At 35.1% G+C, this 18,387-nt stretch overlaps 1 protein-coding gene across 1 annotated transcript; it reads right to left on the minus strand.

Moving 5' to 3' along the window:
* Positions 1-3,773: 3,773 nt before the first annotated feature.
* LOC131493248 (olfactory receptor 1052-like) lies at positions 3,774-4,748 on the minus strand. The gene has a single exon (XM_058697533.1). The coding sequence runs from the start codon at positions 4,746-4,748 to the stop codon at positions 3,774-3,776; it is 975 nt and encodes a 324-aa protein (XP_058553516.1).
* Positions 4,749-18,387: the final 13,639 nt, after the last annotated feature.

An 18,387-nucleotide genomic window follows, 5' to 3' on the forward strand; every position in this document is an offset into this window, starting at 1 on the left:
CTTTTGAATTTCTGAAGAATTCAGTCAAATCAGCATTAAAGAAAAGAACACACAAAAAAACCCCACAAAAGTTACTGTTAACATTAGTCAAACCACTTTCTCGGAATTCTGCTTATAAAAAGAGTCAAATTACTGACTATTCCACCAATTGTCCCTCCCATGGGTGGCCCCAGCATAAGAGCATGTGGTGTCCATCAGGCTAGGATTTCTCAGCATCAGTTCTGGCTCAAGCGTGATATAGATCAGCATCTCTTAACCAGAGTCTTTAGTCTTAGATTTGAGAAGAGGGGTCTCACAGGAAATCACACCCTTCCCCTAGACTATCCCATGGACAATATAAAGCCATTGTTAAAATGTGAGTTTCTTTTTATGAATGTGATTGTCAGAATGGAAGGGGGCTGGCTTCCACCAATGACCTCTCCAGGAGGGACACATTAGGTCCTTGACCCTGCCATCATGAAGCCTGATACTCCCAATGGCAGCTGATCCCCCTGCCTACTAAAGCTGAATGGGGACAAAACCTTGAGGTGTAAAGTCTGCTCTCACCAACAACCCAGGCTGAAGTCTGTGCAACAGGAAAAATACAAAATCCAGCACTTTAGTCAGGTCCACAGAGAAAGAAGAAATTAAGAAGGGACATTTCAGCTGAACTTGGGAGGACATTTCTGTCCAGCAGTTTTGGTGCAAACATTTCCTGACTTGAGAAAAATAACAGCCTATGGGCACATAAATGTGGCAGCATGGCCTCTTGGCCTGTGCTGATCTTAACATTGTCTTTTCCTGTAAGAGCAGTGGTTCCAAAAGTTTACACCTTTTGGTGGCGTTGGCTGTTTCCATGCAGACAGCGACAATTCTGCCTCTTCCTTTCCCAGGCTATAAATCCTCTCAAAGGCAAATGAGTGAGAATGAAATCACTTAGGAATAACCCTGAATCTATGAGATTTCTAACACAGGGATTATGGGGAAAGAAGTCATTCACAAACTTCAGGGCTCTATTACAGTTAATAAATTGCTTTCAGTACAACCTCCCAAACATCAGTTAGTTGCAACATGAAGGTAAGAATGTCCAGCTAGTGAATAATATGTTTCCAAATAGAAGTGTTATGCAAATTTAATTATATTAATTTAAATAAATATTTTGTGTGTGCCTATTATCACATTATAATGTACCATATAAAAAAATGACTCCATCCTTTCTCCCTGAAAATTATTCCTGTATGTCCTGTTTGTCAAAAATAGAGTACTGACACACTGCATTCTATATTATTTACTATAAACTAAATTTTCAGTCATATTATGTCGTTAAGGAATTCAGGCACCCCCTCAGGTTTGGGAGTAGATAATTGCTAAGGTAATTATACTCTGGTTCTTGATATAAGCACTATTATGGAAATTGACATACACATGGAAAAATATTAAAAATGTCATTACATAATGTCTTCAAAATGATAATGAAAATATGCACAATATTTCATAATATGCCCTTAATAAGTAGATATATCCTGACATAGGACACAGTTTTTCTCATTTGTGATGGTAAATAAACTACTTACCACTGACTCTCACAAAAAGCCTTGGATTTCTGGCTTTGTCAGCAGGACTTCCTGCTCCCTACTTTAGTTCCATCCTGGAATGGAAAGGATGCTCTTTAGTAAAACAGACTGTTGACTGCCATGCCTAGTGGTGAGGACATGCCATTCCAGGAGATGTCTTGAGCATAGTCAATGCCTAATGCAAGAGTCAAAAATTCTTTGATCTCTCAATGAATTCATTTTTTTAGAGTGGACATTTATAAGTGCCTGTGGACCAATCTTTTGGGAATACTCATGTAATCTCTAAGCAGCTGTTCTGGGATTCCTCAGAGTGCAACCACAACTCAAGGGCAGCAGACTGAATAGAAGGCACAGAGGTGATGAACAATTAATTCTCTCTTGGGTTCATTAAAGTCATGGCAATCATCTTTTCCCAGCATGCAATGAGGAGTTCAGTGTCCTTTCTCTTTAGGGACAATGATGAGTAAAGTTCAGTACTAGATTGCTTCTATTAGGAAGTTGAGGGTGGTAGAAGCCTATGAGATTGGCTTCTTCTCATTATCATCAGGAAGAAGAGAGGTAAGTAAGTGTGGGTGTGGGCTTATTTGGTTGGATTCTATGCAGCATGAGGAGTTTTCCCCTTACACTTGGACTCCATGACAGTTTATGCTGTGCAACTGGATGGTGTATTAGAGCAATAGTACTAAAAACCTACTCTATTGGCACTAAGCTTCTCCTAGTTAGGGCTGCTCTCCTGGACACAGCGCTTCTTTCTTCCCCCACCAACATCCTTATGTCTTCATGTCCCCAGAATTCTGGCCTTGCCAGTGCTCATGACCTGATGATTACATTATTGATACAGTGTTTTAAAGGAGAAAAAGGCAGAGCCATCAAACAGCTCTGTAGGTCACAGTTGGGAAGAAGGATGTAAGTTTGAAAATTCTGCAGTATTTTACTTCACCAAAGTTAGGATAAAAACATTAGACAATGTCAAGAGTTAAGTGTCTAACGCTCAAACACTTCTCTAGTGACATGAGTTTTTCCATATATGAAGGAGAAATACAGAAGTGGTACTTATTAAAGACTTTAGAATCATTAGTCCTCAGGGAAATGCAAACCAAAATCACAGTGATTTAGTATTTCACACATACTAGGATGGGTATACTAAAAAGAACCTATAATAACATGTTGGTGAGGAAGTAGAGAAATTAGAATCCTCATACACTGCCCTTAGCAATGTAAAATGGCACCACTGTTTTGAAAACAACTTGACAGTTCTTCAAAATGGTAAACATAAAGCTACCATATGATCCACAATTCCACTCTTAGATGTAAACTCATTATAAATAAAAATGTATGTTCAGGGGCGCCTGGGTGGCGCAGTCGGTTAAGCGTCCGACTTCAGCCAGGTCACGATCTCGCGGTCCGTGAGTTCGAGCCCCGCGTCAGGCTCTGGGCTGATGGCTCGGAGCCTGGAGCCTGTTTCCGATTCTGTGTCTCCCTCTCTCTCTGCCCCTCCCCCGTTCATGCTCTGTCTCTCTCTGTCCCAAAAATAAAAAATAAAAAATGTTGAAAAAAAAAAAATTAAAAAAAAAAAATGTATGTTCATAGCAGCAGTATTCATAACAGCCAAACAGTGGAAACAACCAAGATGTCTGTCAAATGATGAATGGATAAGTAAAATGTGGCATATCCATAAAACAGAAATCGTTTAGCAATAAGAATGAATGAAGTAACAATAGATACTACAATATGTATGAGACTTGGAAACATCCCAAGTGAAAGAAGCCAGACACTCAAAGCACATATTTATTTTATGATTTTATTTATATGAAACATCCAGAATAGGGATATCCATAGATACAGAAAGCAGATTAGTGGTTGTCTAGTGCTGCTAAATTGGGAGAATATGGGGAATGAGCTTTTTTTTTTAATATGTTGGTACTGGGTATTGTGTGTGTGTGTGTGTGTGTGTGTGTGTGTGTGTGAGGGTGGTGGATTATGAAAATGTTCTCAGATATCAGTGGCTTAGAGAACACAGGACATTTGAGATCATGGTGTGTGAAATGCTTGGCACAGGTATAGCTGTTTGTCCGGGTGGAATGGGCATTACAATTATCAGAAGATCATATATAGAAAGAGAGCATTGTTGTAACTGCAGCTAGAAGGTCCATGTTTCTATTGTGTAAGCAATTTTCCAAAATGAAAACTTTAATTGCTGATCTCATTCGAGAACCCACATTACCTAGCTAGCTTCCTCAGAGCACCCTTGACCTCCTTGTTTCTCAGGCTGTATATGATGGGGTTCAACATGGGGGTTATGACACAGAAGAGCACAGAGACCAGGATATCCGCATCCAGGTTGTAGCCTATGTTGGTTCTGTCATAGTTAAAGTTGGCTGTTCCATAAAAGACCACCACCACAGTGAGGTGGGATGCACAGGTAGAGAAGGCCTTGCTCCTGCCCTGAGCAGAGGGAATCCTAAGAATGGAAGAAATGATGAGTATGTAGGACACTCCAGTAAACAGACAGGGGCTCAGGCCAATGGTGGCACTGGCCACATGAAGCACAGACTCATTGAGAGAGGTGTCTGAACAGGAGAGCTTCAGGAGCAGAGGAATGTCACAGAGAAAGTGGCTGATTTGGTTGGGCCCACAGAGAGTCAGGGTGGCTGCCAGCACTGTATGTGTCACAGAATTCACCAGCCCACACAGCCAGGACCCAGTCACCAAAAAAATACAGACCTTCACACGCATGAGGACAGGATATTGAAGAGGGTGGCAAATGGCTACATAGCGATCATAAGCCATAGTGGCCAATAAGACACCCTCAGTGCCAGCACATGTGACGAGGAAGAAAATCTGGGAGAGGCAGCCCTCATATGAGATGGTCTTCTTCTCCCGGAAGAAGTTCACCAGCATGACGGGGACGGTGGTGGATGTATAACAGATGTCCAAGAAACTCAGGTTGCTGAGGAAATAATACATTGGAGTGTGGAGAGCAGGACTGATTCTAGTGGCTGTTATAATGAGCATGTTCCCCAGGAGTGTTGTCAGGTAAATGAGCAAGAAAACCAGGAAAAACAAGCCCCGTAGTTTGGGGTAGTTGGAAAATCCCAAGAAGATGAATTCAGTGACATCTGTCTGATTGTTCATTTCAAGTGGTGTCATAGCTACAAAACAATGAGAAAAAAAGAAGGCATAATGAAAATGCATGCAAAACACCCCAAAATATAAACTTACAGACCCATGTCAAATGATGTTGGATATAGAACGATCTGGATTGTGGAGGGAGAGGTGCAGGGGTGTCTTCAGAGAGATTACAACTTCTCAAACAGCAGATCTAGCCAGCTTAGGCCCATGGACCTCCCATGGATTTGCATGACTACTGGTGGATCAAAATAAATGTAGACTTGGTTAAACCCAACAATAAACCACTAACCTCTGAATTAGTGTGGCTTCATGTCTCATTGTCTTAGTAGTATCTACTTCCTACATTGCCCTTGTTGGTAAGCATCTCAGTTTTTTCTAAGAAATAAAGTTTTATTGCAAAAAAACTTTTAAATGTAGAAAAAGATACAAACAAGAATTTAATCACCTGCAGAATCAAAGCCAGTGCTACCTTTCAGTGTTCACAAATGTAGTGTTGTGGGTTTGTTTTTGTTTTTGTTATTGGCAGTTATGTAAATCTTAATCTCTATTTATACTTTTAAAATATTAGGAGCACTTGTGATGAGCACTGGATGATGTATGGAATTGTTGAATCCATACAACTTGAAACTTGAAACTATGATAACACTGTATGTTAACTATACTGGACTTAAAAGAAAATAAAATATTAGGAGCAAAACTTCCCAAATTGGAAAGGAAGAAGTAAACATTCACAGATGACATAATCCTATATATAGAAAATACCAGAGTTCACAAGAACACTATTATAACTCATAAACAAATTCAACAAAGTCACACACACACAAATCAGTTATGTTCCCATACACTAGCAATGAACAATCCAAAAAGGAAGTTAAATCAATTCCATTTACAATAATATCTAAGGGAATCAAGTGCTTACAATAAATCTTACTGAGGAAGTGAAAGGTGTATACACTGAAAGCTTTGAAACATTGCTAAAAGAAATTAATACATATCTAATTGAAAAGGTACCTATGTTCATGGATAAAAAGACTTAACATTGTTAAGATGTTAATACTACCCAAAGTGATGTACAGGTTCAGCGCAATCTCTATCAAAATTTCAGTATCATTTTCTCACAAAAAAAAGACAAAAAATCAGTTTTCAAATTCATGTTTATTGCAAGGAGCCCTGAATAACCAAAACAATTTTGAAAAAAAAAGAATAAATCTGGAGGGCCCACATTTCCTCATTTCAAAACTTACTACAATGCTACAGTAATTAAAACAGTATGGCACTGGCACAAGGACTGACATACAAACCAACAAAATAGACTGGAGAGTCCAGAAAGAAATTCTCACTTTTATAGCTAATGATTTTCAACAAAGGTGCCGAGACCATTCAATGAGGAAAACAGCTCTAGGAAAACTGGATATCCACATGCAAAAGAATGAAGTGCACAAAATTAACTCAAAATGGATCAAAGACCTAAACTTAGGAGCTAAAACTGTAAAACCCTTAGGAGAAAAATTGGGGAAAATCCTTATGCCATGGGATTTGGCAACTATTTTATGGATATGACACCAAAAGTATGGGCAACAAAAGAAAAAAATACATAAAGTGTACTTCATCAACATTAAGAAAGTGTCATCAAAGTACACTATCAAGAAAGTAAAAAAGACAACCTATAAAATAAGAGAAAATATTCGCAAATCATATACCTGATAAGGGACTAACATCAAAAATATATAAAGAACTCCTATAATCTAACCATAATCAAAAGAAGAACTCAATTTAAAAATGAGCAAAGGACTTGAATAGACATTTCTCCAAAGGCAAAATACAAACGGCCAATAAGAACATGAAAAGATGTTTGATATCATTAGTTTTAGGGAAATGCAAATCAAAAGCATGAGGTCACCTATCAGGATGGTTATAATGAAGAAAATGGAAAATAATATATGTTAGTGATTGTATGAAGAAATTGGAACCCTCATGCATTGCTAATGGGAATGTAAAATGGTGCATCTACTGTGGGAAACAGTTTGCCAGTTCCTCAAAAAGTTAGACATAGAACTACCATATGACTCAACAATTCTACTCCTTAATATGTATCTAAAAGAATTGAAAGCAGAGACTCGAACAGATATTTGTATACCAGTGTTCATAGCATCATTATTCACCATAGCCAAAAACAACCTAAGTGTCCATCAACTGATTACAGGATAAACAAAAAATGTGGTATATGTATACAATGGTCTATTCAGCCATAAAAAGAAACAAAATCTTGATATACGCTACAACATGAATGGATCTTGAAAACACTATGCTAACATTATGCTAAGCCAGACACAGGACAAATATTGTATGATTTCACTTATATCATGTGCCTAGAACAGGCAAATTCGTAGAGACAGAAGGTAAAGATTACCAGAGGCTGAAAGGAGGGTGGAATTGGGGGGAGTTATTGTTAAGGGTTCAGGGTTTACACTGAAGACAATGAAAAAGTTTGGGGTGTAGATAGAAGTGATGGCTATACACACTGTGAATATATTTAGTGTCACTGAATTGTACACTTCCAAATGGCTAAAATGATGATTATTGTGTATATTTTTCCACTATTTTAAAAATAGTCAAAAATAGTGAAAGCCCAATTTCCCAGGTATGCATTGCATTTCATCAAACAAAATAAATTTAATATCTCTCCTTTGATTAAACATTCAGATGCTTCCATTTCTTTACTATTATAAATACTGGAATGGACTTTTTCATAGAAAAATATATATGAGCATATCTGATTATCTCTTCAGAGTAAATGTTTAAGTCTCTGTGTTTTTAAATATACTGTTTTTTTTAGTCAGTTGGATTGTTATCTTTTCAGGGCTTAAAAGATGTGAAAACGTTTAAGTAATCATATATACTTAGGTATGTTACCTTATTAAAGGTATCTTATTACCTTATTGAAATAAACTTTATTAAACCAAGATTAATCCTCAAACATTGCATGCTTCCTGAAAAAATAATTGATACAATTACTAGCTTTCTGTTAAGTTATCCATCTGACAGTTTCACAGCCGTTGAACTATGATTTCTGCACCTTTTTCATTCTTGGAGGTGAGATATCTTGAGCCAGATAGACGTGGATTCAAATCCTGCTTCTTACCAGCTGTAGATGGTGGCTAAATCAGGTGACTCTGTTTCCCAGTTTGCTGGCGGCATTCTCATGTTAATAGTGTCTATACCAGAAGTTTTTGGAAGAAGTAGCTGAGATAATATGAGTAATGTGCCTTGTATGTGACAGGTGTTCAATCAACTGTAGTTATCACAGCTATTATATTTAATACATACAAAAACTTTTCAAGATAAAATACTTTCTTTGACTCCACCTTCCAAATTTTACAAATATGATCACTTTTCACTACAGTCGCTACTGACACCCCCATCCAAGCCACCATTTTCTCATTTGCCTCAACAACAGCAGCAGACCTTCACTTTCTTCCCATCCCCGTTCCCATTTAATCTGTCTCCACACAGCAGCAGCTGGAGCGTGTTTTTACAATGTAAGCTAAATCATGCCATTCCTAAACTCAAAACACTCCAAAGCTTTTCCATCTCACTTAGAATGAAATCTAAAGATCATAAAGCATATGGGACCTGACCTCTGACTGCCTTTCTGACATTACTTTCCACGGTTCTTCCCTTTTGCTCACTTAGCCTGAGCTACGCAGGACTGCTTTCTGTTTTTAACCACACCAAAGACCTTCCGATCTCAAGGGCTTGTACTGGGTATTACCTCTGCCAGAAATACTTTCCCCCAGATATTTGCATGTCCCAGTTTCTATTTTCATTGAGGTTTTTCGTGAACTGTTACCTCCTCAGGGATGCTTTCTCTGACTCTTCTATTTAAAATAACAGTCCCATTACTTTTTACCTCCTTACCCTGCTTTATTTACTTCTTTCTGTGGCACTTATGCTACACTTGACATGAAAGTATTGATCTATTCGCTTCTGTTTGTAGTATAAGCTCTATGAGGCCAGGGGCTCAGCTTTGGTTATTCTCTACCCCTAATACCTAAGAGAGAGAACCTGGCGTACAGCTTGTGCTCAATGAATATTTGTTGAATGAATACATAAATCTATTCTTCTAGGTGGTTATGGAATTCATATTTCCTGAGAGAAAATCTAGTCTAATTCTTTTCCATTTTGCCTAATTATACTCAATTATTCTTCCATGTATCTCTCTCTTAACCTATGAATATCAGCCCATTGTGCCTAACAGTCTATTTTACTCTTTAGAGTGGAAAACTTTACACATTGGGGATTTAGGGGTTTTTTTTTTTTTCATGTTTATTTATATTTGAGAGAGAGAGAGCGCGCGTGCGTGCGTGCGCGCGCGCTCAAGTCGGGGAGGGGCAGAGAGAGACAGAATCTGAAGCAGGCTCCAGGCTCTGACCTGTCAGCACAGAGCCTGAGGCGGGGCTCAAACCCACAAGCAGTGAGATCACGACCTGAGCCAGGTCGGACGCTTAACTGACCGAGCCACCCAGGCACCCCTACACACTGGGAATTTTAACATCTTACTCTACATTGGCCTTTTATATAATAAATAATCCTCATTAGTAACAAAATAAAGATAAAACCTAGCTTATTTTTATTTCTCTCATATAGGTTATCTATTACAGCAAAAGCTAGCCTGTTAGAACCCACGGATATATATTACTTGATTGGCTTTTAAATGTATTCCCAAAGCTGATTCTTCAAACTATTAAGGGGTAGAAGGATTTATCAGATTACTTAATCAGCAATCTTGCTCTGTATCCTAAAGGGCAGCCTCCCTACAATTCTGTTCAATCCACATTAAACTGGAAATCATTTCCTTGGATGCTATCCTATTGAAAGCAGGGATGTCTCTAATCCCTAAAATATATTTAGCCCCTCTCTATCTTAAAATCCTTTATTGGCCTACATTCTCTATCAAATGAAGTTCAGATTATTTCACATGGCTTCAGAAGGGAGATTCAGATTTGCCAAATCCTAAAACATACCATTTTGGGGGTTTTCTTTTTATTTTATTTTATTTTATTTTATTTTATTATTTTATTATTTATTTAAAATGTTAATTTATTTTGAGAGGGAGAGAAAGAGACACAGTGAGTAGGAAAGGAACAGAGAGAAAGGGAGAGACAGAATACTAGGCAGGCTTTGCACTGTCAGCACAGATCCGGAGCTGGAACCCACAAACTGTGAGATCATGACCTGAGCCAAAATCAAGAGCCAGACCTCAACCGACTGAGCCACGCAGGCACCCCTGGGGGCTTTCTTTTTTTTTTTTTTTTTTAATGTGAAAATGTTTTACTTTAGTAAAATTTCTAGCAATATGATTATGCAAACAGGTTTCTAGGGCACCACTCAAGGCTATAGAAAAGTCCTTTGCAAACTAGAGCCCAGAAGCTTGTTTCAAATGCATTCATTAATGACAGATAGCCTACTACACTGGTTAAGTTGTGAGCTCTGGAGTTAGATTTCTTTGGAACAAAACTCATCTCTGTAATCCTTAAAGCATGAGACTTTGGGTAAGTTACTTATTCTCTTTGCTTAATATTTTCACGTCTAAAATAGGAATTGAAATAAAAAAGCTCATGTCTGTAATGGAATAATAAAAAAATGTACTCAAACCAAAAATATAAGTGGGCAAATGTAACATTTTAAAAAATAATTTAAAGGGCCTCCTGGGTGGCTCAGTCAATTAAGTGTCTGACCAGCTCAGGTCATGATCTTGTGGTCTGTGAGTTTGAGGCCTGCCTTGGTCTCTGTGCTGACAGCTCAGAGCCTGGAGCCTACTTCAGATTCTATGTCTCCCTCTCTCTCTGCCCCTCCCCTGCTCACGCTCTGCCTCTGCCTCTCCCTCTCTTTTCTCTCTCTCTGTCTCAAAAATAAATAATGTTAAAAATAATTTAAAAAGACTCTTACCATTTAGAGAAAAAAAGAGCATGCATTAGAGAGCTTGTAACAGAAGTAGAAATGAAATATATAACAATAGCAACACAAAGGGTGGGTGAAAAAGTGGTAAAATATTTTGTAATGTTCTTGCATTATATATTGTTATAAAGTATTAATTCAAAATAGACTGTATTAAGTAAACAATTTATAATAAAATACATACAGTTAGCACTAAAAAATAATACAAAATATATCCAAAAACTGACAGAGGAGATGAAATGAAATAAAATAAAAATATAAACTCAGTTCAAAAGAAGGCACAAAGGATTAGAAGGGACAAATGGAAAAAAGGTAGTAAAATACTAGACTTTGAATTCAATCATACTGGTATTACCAGAAAATAATAAAGGGACTAAACATTCTAATAAAAAAAACAGATTATCGACTGGATTTTTTTAAATGTTTTTAAATTTTATTTTTAAGAGTACAAGCAGGAGAGGGGCAGAGAGAGGGGGACAGAGGATCTAGAGAAGGGTCTGCACTGAGAGCAGCAAGCCCAGTGTGGGACTTGAACTCACAAACTATCAGATCATGACCTGAGCCATCGGCCACTCAACTGACTGAGCCACCTAATCGCCCCTGTCAGACTGGATTTTAAAATAAACCAACTATATCCCCTGTGTGATAAAGTATACTTGTATACTTTATAAGTCAAGTATATATATATATATATATATATATATATATACTTTATACTTTATATATATAAAGTGTATATATATATATATATACTTATACTTTATATATATAAGTATATATATATACTTAATATATATGTATATATATATATAAAGTATATATATATAAGTATATAAGTATATATATATAAAGTATATATATATAAGTATATATATAAAGTATATATAAGTATATATACATACTTTATATATATAAAGTATATATATATATACTTATATATGTATATATATATAAAGTATATATATTATACTTATATATGTATATATATATAAAGTATATATAAGTTATATATATATAAGTATATATATAAAGCATATAAGTATATAAGTATATATATATACTTTATATATATATACTCATATATATATATATACTCATATATATATATATGAGTATATATATATAAAGTATATATATAAGTATATATATATAAAGCATATAAGTATATAAGTATATATATATAAAATATATATATATATAAAGTGTATAAGTATATATATATAAAGTATATATATATAAGTATATATATATAAAGTATATATAAGTATATATACTTATAATTTATATATATAAAGTATATATATGTATATATATAGTATATATAAGTATATATATGTATATATATATAAAGTATATATATATGTATATAAGTATATATATATATAAAGTATATATATAAGTATATATATATAAAGTATATATATATAAGTATATATATAAAGTATATATAAGTATATATACTTATACTTTATATATATAAAGTATATATATATATACTGGAGTTAGATTTCTTTGGAACAAAACTCATCTCTGTAATCCTTAAAGCCATATATATACTTTAAATACCTTAAATCCATAAATCCATATATATACTTTATATATATGAGTATATATATGAGTATATATATATAAAGTATATATATATAAGTATAAGTATATATATATATAAAGTATATATATATAAGTATATATATATAAAGTATATATAAGTATATATACTTATAATTTATATATATAAAGTATATATATATATATATATATATATATATATATATATATATAGTACTTTACATATAAGATCTTGGATATGTTGAAAGTAAAAGGATGGTAACAAATATATCATTAAGATAGAGAGATTGCCTAAAGTAAAAAGGAATATTTTATACTGATAAAAAGATCCACTCATCAAAGAGACATAACAACTGTAAATGTATAAAAGCATCTAGTAACATAATTTCAAAATATTGACAAAAGAGTTGGACAAGTTCACAGTCATAATTAAAGACTTAAATATTCCTCTCTCACTAAAAGTTATAGAATAAGTAGACAAAAAATTCATTAAAATAGATATTTAAACAACACAATCACCTTGACACAACTGACATTTATAAAACATTATATCCAATAATTTCAGAATAAACATTCTAGTGAATGCACATGGAACATTCACTGAAGTATACCATATGCTGGGCAAGTTTCAATACAATTAAAAAGATTGATGATATGGAGTGTTTCCTAACCATGATGGAATTGAATTGGAAATTAATAACAAAAAGAATTCTGAAAAATCCCCAAATATTTTGAAATTGAGCAAACATTTCTACAAACTTATGGATCAAAAAAGTCATAACAAAAGTAGAAAATATTTTGAATGTAATGACAATGAAAATACAGCTAACCAAAAAATTGGTGGTGCAGCTAATGCAATGCTTAGAGGGAAATTTATAGTTTTTAATACCTTATTAGAAGAGAAGTGTTTAACTATATGCTAACTAGTTTGGATGTAAATTTTTTAAAAATTAAAAAAATAAAAAAACATAAAAAAATAAAAAAAGAAGAAGATGTGGTGTATATATACAATGGAGTATTACTCAGCAATCAAAAAGAATGAAATCTTGCCATTTGTAACTACGTGGATGGAACTAGAGGGTATTATGCTAAGCAAAATTAGTCAGAGAAAGACAAATATCATATGGCTTCACTCATATGAGGAATTTAAGATACAAAACAGTTGAATGTAAGAGAAGAGAAGCAAAAATAATATAAAAACAGGGAGGAGGACAAACCATAAAAGACTTTTAAATATGGAGAATAAACAGAGGATTGCTAGAGGAATTGTGGGAGGGGGGATGGGCTAAATGGGTAAGGGGCTTAAGGAATCTACTCCTGAAATCCTTGTTGCACTATATGCTAACTAACTTGGATATAAATTTAAAAATTAAATAAATAAATACATACATACATACATAAATAAGAAGTGTTTAAAATAATGATCTAGGCTTTCACCCCTATTGAATAGAAGTATTATTAACTCATTAGTTAGACATAGAATATAGAATTAAATCCCCCAAAATATTTAAAAGATAAAGACCTGAAATTAATAAAATAGAAAACAGACTCTAACTGGAAATCAATGAAGCCAAATTTGGTTCTTTGCTAATAAAATGATATATCCCAAGGAAGACTAATCAAAGAAAAAGAAGAGAAAATACAAATTACAAAAATCAGGAATGAAAAAGGGGATACCACTACAGATCCTACAAACATTAATTAAATAATAAAATAGTGGTAATGACTTTATTCCATTAAATTTGACAACTTAAAATAGACAAATTTCTTGAAAAACACAACTCTTTAAAATATGCGAAGTAATTGACATAAGAAATATAAAATTTAAATAATATTATATCTATTAAAAGACATTCAATCTATAATTTGAAACCTCTCCAAAAAGAAGATTCCAGGCCCAGATGGTTTCATGGTGAATTCTACCAAACATTTTATGAAGAAAAAGTACAATATTACAAAGACGCTCCAGAGAATAGAAGAAGAAGGAATACTTTCCAACTTTATTTCTTTATTTGTTTGTTTGTTTGTTTTTGAGAGAGAGAGAACATGCATGTGTGCATGGGAGAGGGGCAGAAAGGGGAAAAGAATGAATCTTAAGCAGGCTCCACACTTATTATGGAGCTCAACATGGGGCTCAATCTCAACGACCCTGAGATCATGACCTGAGCTGAAACCAAGAGTCTGACACTTAACTAACTCAGCCACCCAGGCACCCCCAAATTGGTTTATGATAACAGTGACACCACATGACACCAAAATGTGATAAGTTCCTTATAATAAAAGAAAATTACAGGCTAATATCTTTCATGAACATAGCCACACAAATTCTGAACAAAATATTATAGAGCCAAATCCAACACTATGAACAATTATGGTTTACCCCAGGAATGTAACTGGTTTTCCACTTTGCCATCCTCATATTAATAAAATAAAAGAGAAAAACTGTGAACATCTCAATGTTCACATTTGGCAAAATATATTTCACAAAATTCATCACCCATTTATAATAAAAGAATCCAGCAAACAGAATAAATGAGGACTTCTTTAATCTGCTAAAGTTTATCTACAAAAACCATACACATATCATACTTAATTATGACATATTCTACTAATATATAAAACAAAACAAGGATGTCCACTTTTATCATTTCTACTCAAAATTATACTAGAGGTTCTAACCAATGCAATAAGAGAAGAACAATAAAAGGCATAACTAATTGAAATAAAGATGTCCACCTGCCTTTATTTACAGATGTCATAATTTTGTCAGTATAAAATCAAAAGGAATTAACCAAGAAATATTTTAAACGTCTCAGGAAGAAAAGTCAATATACAAATGTCAATTGTATTTCTGTAATCAACAAACACTGGACATGTAATTTAAAACAATACCATTTGCAACAGCTTTAATTATCAACAAGTGTATAGGATCTCTTCATTGTCCAAGTATAAAATATTGCTGAGACAAATTACAGAAAAAGTTATCCTACAGACTAAATACGGTCCAAATAAAATTTTCAGTAATCCGTTTTGAGAAGATTTCAACCTGATTCTAAAATATGTATGGAAATTCAAAGGATCTAGAATAGTCAAGATAATCTTGAAGAATAAAAATAAAGTTGGGTAATTTATACTTCCATATTTCAAGAGTTAGTATAACTTTACTTATTTTAAAGATTTTATTATTGGGGCGCCTGGGTGGCTCAGTCAGTTGAGCATCCGACTTCAGCTCAGGTAACGATCTCACGGTCCATGAGTTTGAGCCCCGCGTGGGGCTCTGTGCTGACAGCTCAGGGCCTGGAGCCTGCTTCAGATTCTGGGTCTCCCTCTCTCTCTGCCCCTCCCCCGCTCACACTCTGTCTCTCTTTCTCTCAAAAATAAATAAACATTAAAAAAATTTTAATATAAAAAAATTTTAAAAAGATTTTATTATTTACTTATTTTTTTTATTTTAGAGACAGCACAAGTGGGGAGAGGGGCAGAGGGAGAGAGAGAAAGAGTCTTAAGCAGGCTCCACACTCAGTGTGGAGCCCAACACAGGGCTCAATCCCATGACCCTGAAATCATTACATGTGCCCAAATCAAGAGTCATGAGCTGGGGAGGGGCAGACAGAGAGGTAGACACAGAATCTGAAGCAGACTCCAGGCTCTGAGCTGTCAGCACAGAGCCTGATGTGGGGCTCAAACTCATGAACCATGAGATCATAACCTGGGCCGAAGTCAGACGCTTAACTGACTGAGCCACCCAGGCTCCCCGAGTCATTTCTTTATCACACTGTCAAGTTCACTGATTGTTTTTTTCAGTTGATGAGCCCATAGAAGGCATCCTTTATCTCTGTCACTGCTTTTTCCCTCTCTGTCATTTCCATTTGATCTTTTCTTATTGTTTCCATCTCTCTGCTGAAATTACCTGTCTGATCCTGCATGTTGTCTACCTTTTCCATTGAATCCTTTAACCGATTAATCATAGTAGTTTTAAATTCCTTGTCTGATAGTTTTAACATCTCTGTCATATCTGAGTCTGGTTCTGATGTTTGCTCTGTCCTCTCAGGCTGTGTTTTTTCTTACCCTTTTGTATACCTCATAACTTTTTGTGGAAACTGGAAATGTTGTACAGAATAGTAGAGACTGAAGTAAATTTGTGTGGGGTGGGGGGGTAGTGGTGCTTGGAGATGAGCATGTCCACCCTTCTGCTAGGCCTTTAGTGTAGAAGTTTGAATTAATCTAGTGAGGAGCTAGGCTAATTTGATTTGTTATTGCTATTGTTACCCTCAGTGCACTGCAGGTTTCAAATTTCTCTAGTGATATCTGGAGCTTAGGGCTTAGGCAAGTTTACCAGAGTTTTTATTTTTCTCAATTTTTACCCCCTGCTTGGTTTTGGGTTCTTTTTTTACACCAACCCCAGAGATAATCTCTTTCATGAAGATTATCCAGCTGTATTCAACTATTAGTTTTATTTATTATTTTTTAGTGGGCTTGTGGGGAACAGAAGAGAAGTATTCTCTGATGTTCTGGTTAAGTCTTAGTTTTGGGTACTGTGAACCTGGATCTTGGGGATGTGGCCTTCACATGTGATTCTGCCTGTCCCCAGCAGGGCCTAACACATATTCCTGCACTTACCTGAGGGGGAAGCTTTTTGTCTCTGTGCCTTCTCCAGCTGCAGTGTTTTTCCACAGTGTCTTAAGGTGACAGGTTTTTTTGTTGTTGTTGCTTCTACCCTACAGATTACAGTTTTACTTCTGTAGGAAAAATGTGGTAAATGAGTTTGGGAGAAGTTTTGACAGCAACGGCTATTCCTCCCACAGTCTTCTCCCAGATATCCCTGTTAGGTTTGAAATTTTCTCAGAACACTTCTTGGCCTTCACTGTGAGTATATAGTGGAGTTCATGGAGGAAAAGCAAGATGTTGAAAACCTCTTGTCTATGGCCCCAAGGAACTTCACACTCACATACTAGCCCACATTTAGTGTTTAACATTCATTAAATTCACAAAGAAGCTGAATCTTGGGGCCCCTGGGTAGTTCAGTCAGTTGAGTGTCCAGCTCTTGGTTTCAGCCCAAGTCATGATCTCATTCACAGTTCATGAGATCAAGCCCTGCATCAGGCTCTGTGCTGACAGCATGGAGCCTGCTTGGGATTTGCTCTCTCCCTCTCTCCCTACCCCTCTCCCAGTCATGCTCCCTTGCACTCTCTCTCTCTCCCAAAATAAATAAATAAATAAATATTTAAAAATAAATTCACAAAGAAGCTGAATTTTATCAGCTTATATGGTATCTGATGGCTTCTGCTCCAGGTTAAATAAAAATGCATGTATCCTATTTCCTCTGTAAGAGACTATATCTCCCCAGTTTTCCATTTACTGTTTGCCTTGAAACCTCAATTCCCTACTGGGTTCATGAAAAGTCATTCATTTTCATTACGTCCAGCTTTACTGTTATTGTGGTGATGCTGAAAGCAATACTTTTCTTGGATCTCTAAATCTCTGAGTTGAAAGTGGAAGTCTATACAACCACTTTTTAAAATGATTTGTAAGTTTTTTCAAATATACATTATTCTATGACCCAGAAAATCTACTCCTACGTATACCCCCAAGAAAAGTGGGTATATATGATCATAAAATGACTTGTTCAAAACCAATTTCTTTACTAGTAGTACAAACTGGAAATAAATAGTATGCCTATCAATAAGAGAATGGTTATAAAAGTGTGGTGTATTTATACAATGGAATACTGCACAGTTATTTTAAATACTGACACACGTATAAACACTGATGAATCTATAACACTTTTCTTTAATGAAAAAAGACAGACATACAAGAATTTGTGCTGTATTTTCCATTTAAAGGAAGTGGAAAAATAGGCAAAACTAATCTCTGGCCACAAAGTGAACATTCATAGTAGTTACCTCTGGATGACATTGATGAGAAAAGAGTATGAAGGAATTTTCTAAAATGAGGAAAATGGCCTATATTTTGATTTGGATAGTGGTTGCATGGGTGCATATATATATATAAATTCATCAGCCTGCACACTTAAGACTTGTGCATTTTACTATATGTGAAATATTCACTTTTTAAAAATAAAATATGGAAAAGATAAAAGCAGACGGTATTTTACATGGAATTTTCATTTCAGTATTGGTCACACCCAGGTCCAACCAATGACTAAAACTTCCTA

This window comes from Neofelis nebulosa, chromosome 2 (assembly GCF_028018385.1).
Source record: "Neofelis nebulosa isolate mNeoNeb1 chromosome 2, mNeoNeb1.pri, whole genome shotgun sequence".
Taxonomy (NCBI): Eukaryota; Metazoa; Chordata; class Mammalia; order Carnivora; family Felidae; genus Neofelis; species Neofelis nebulosa.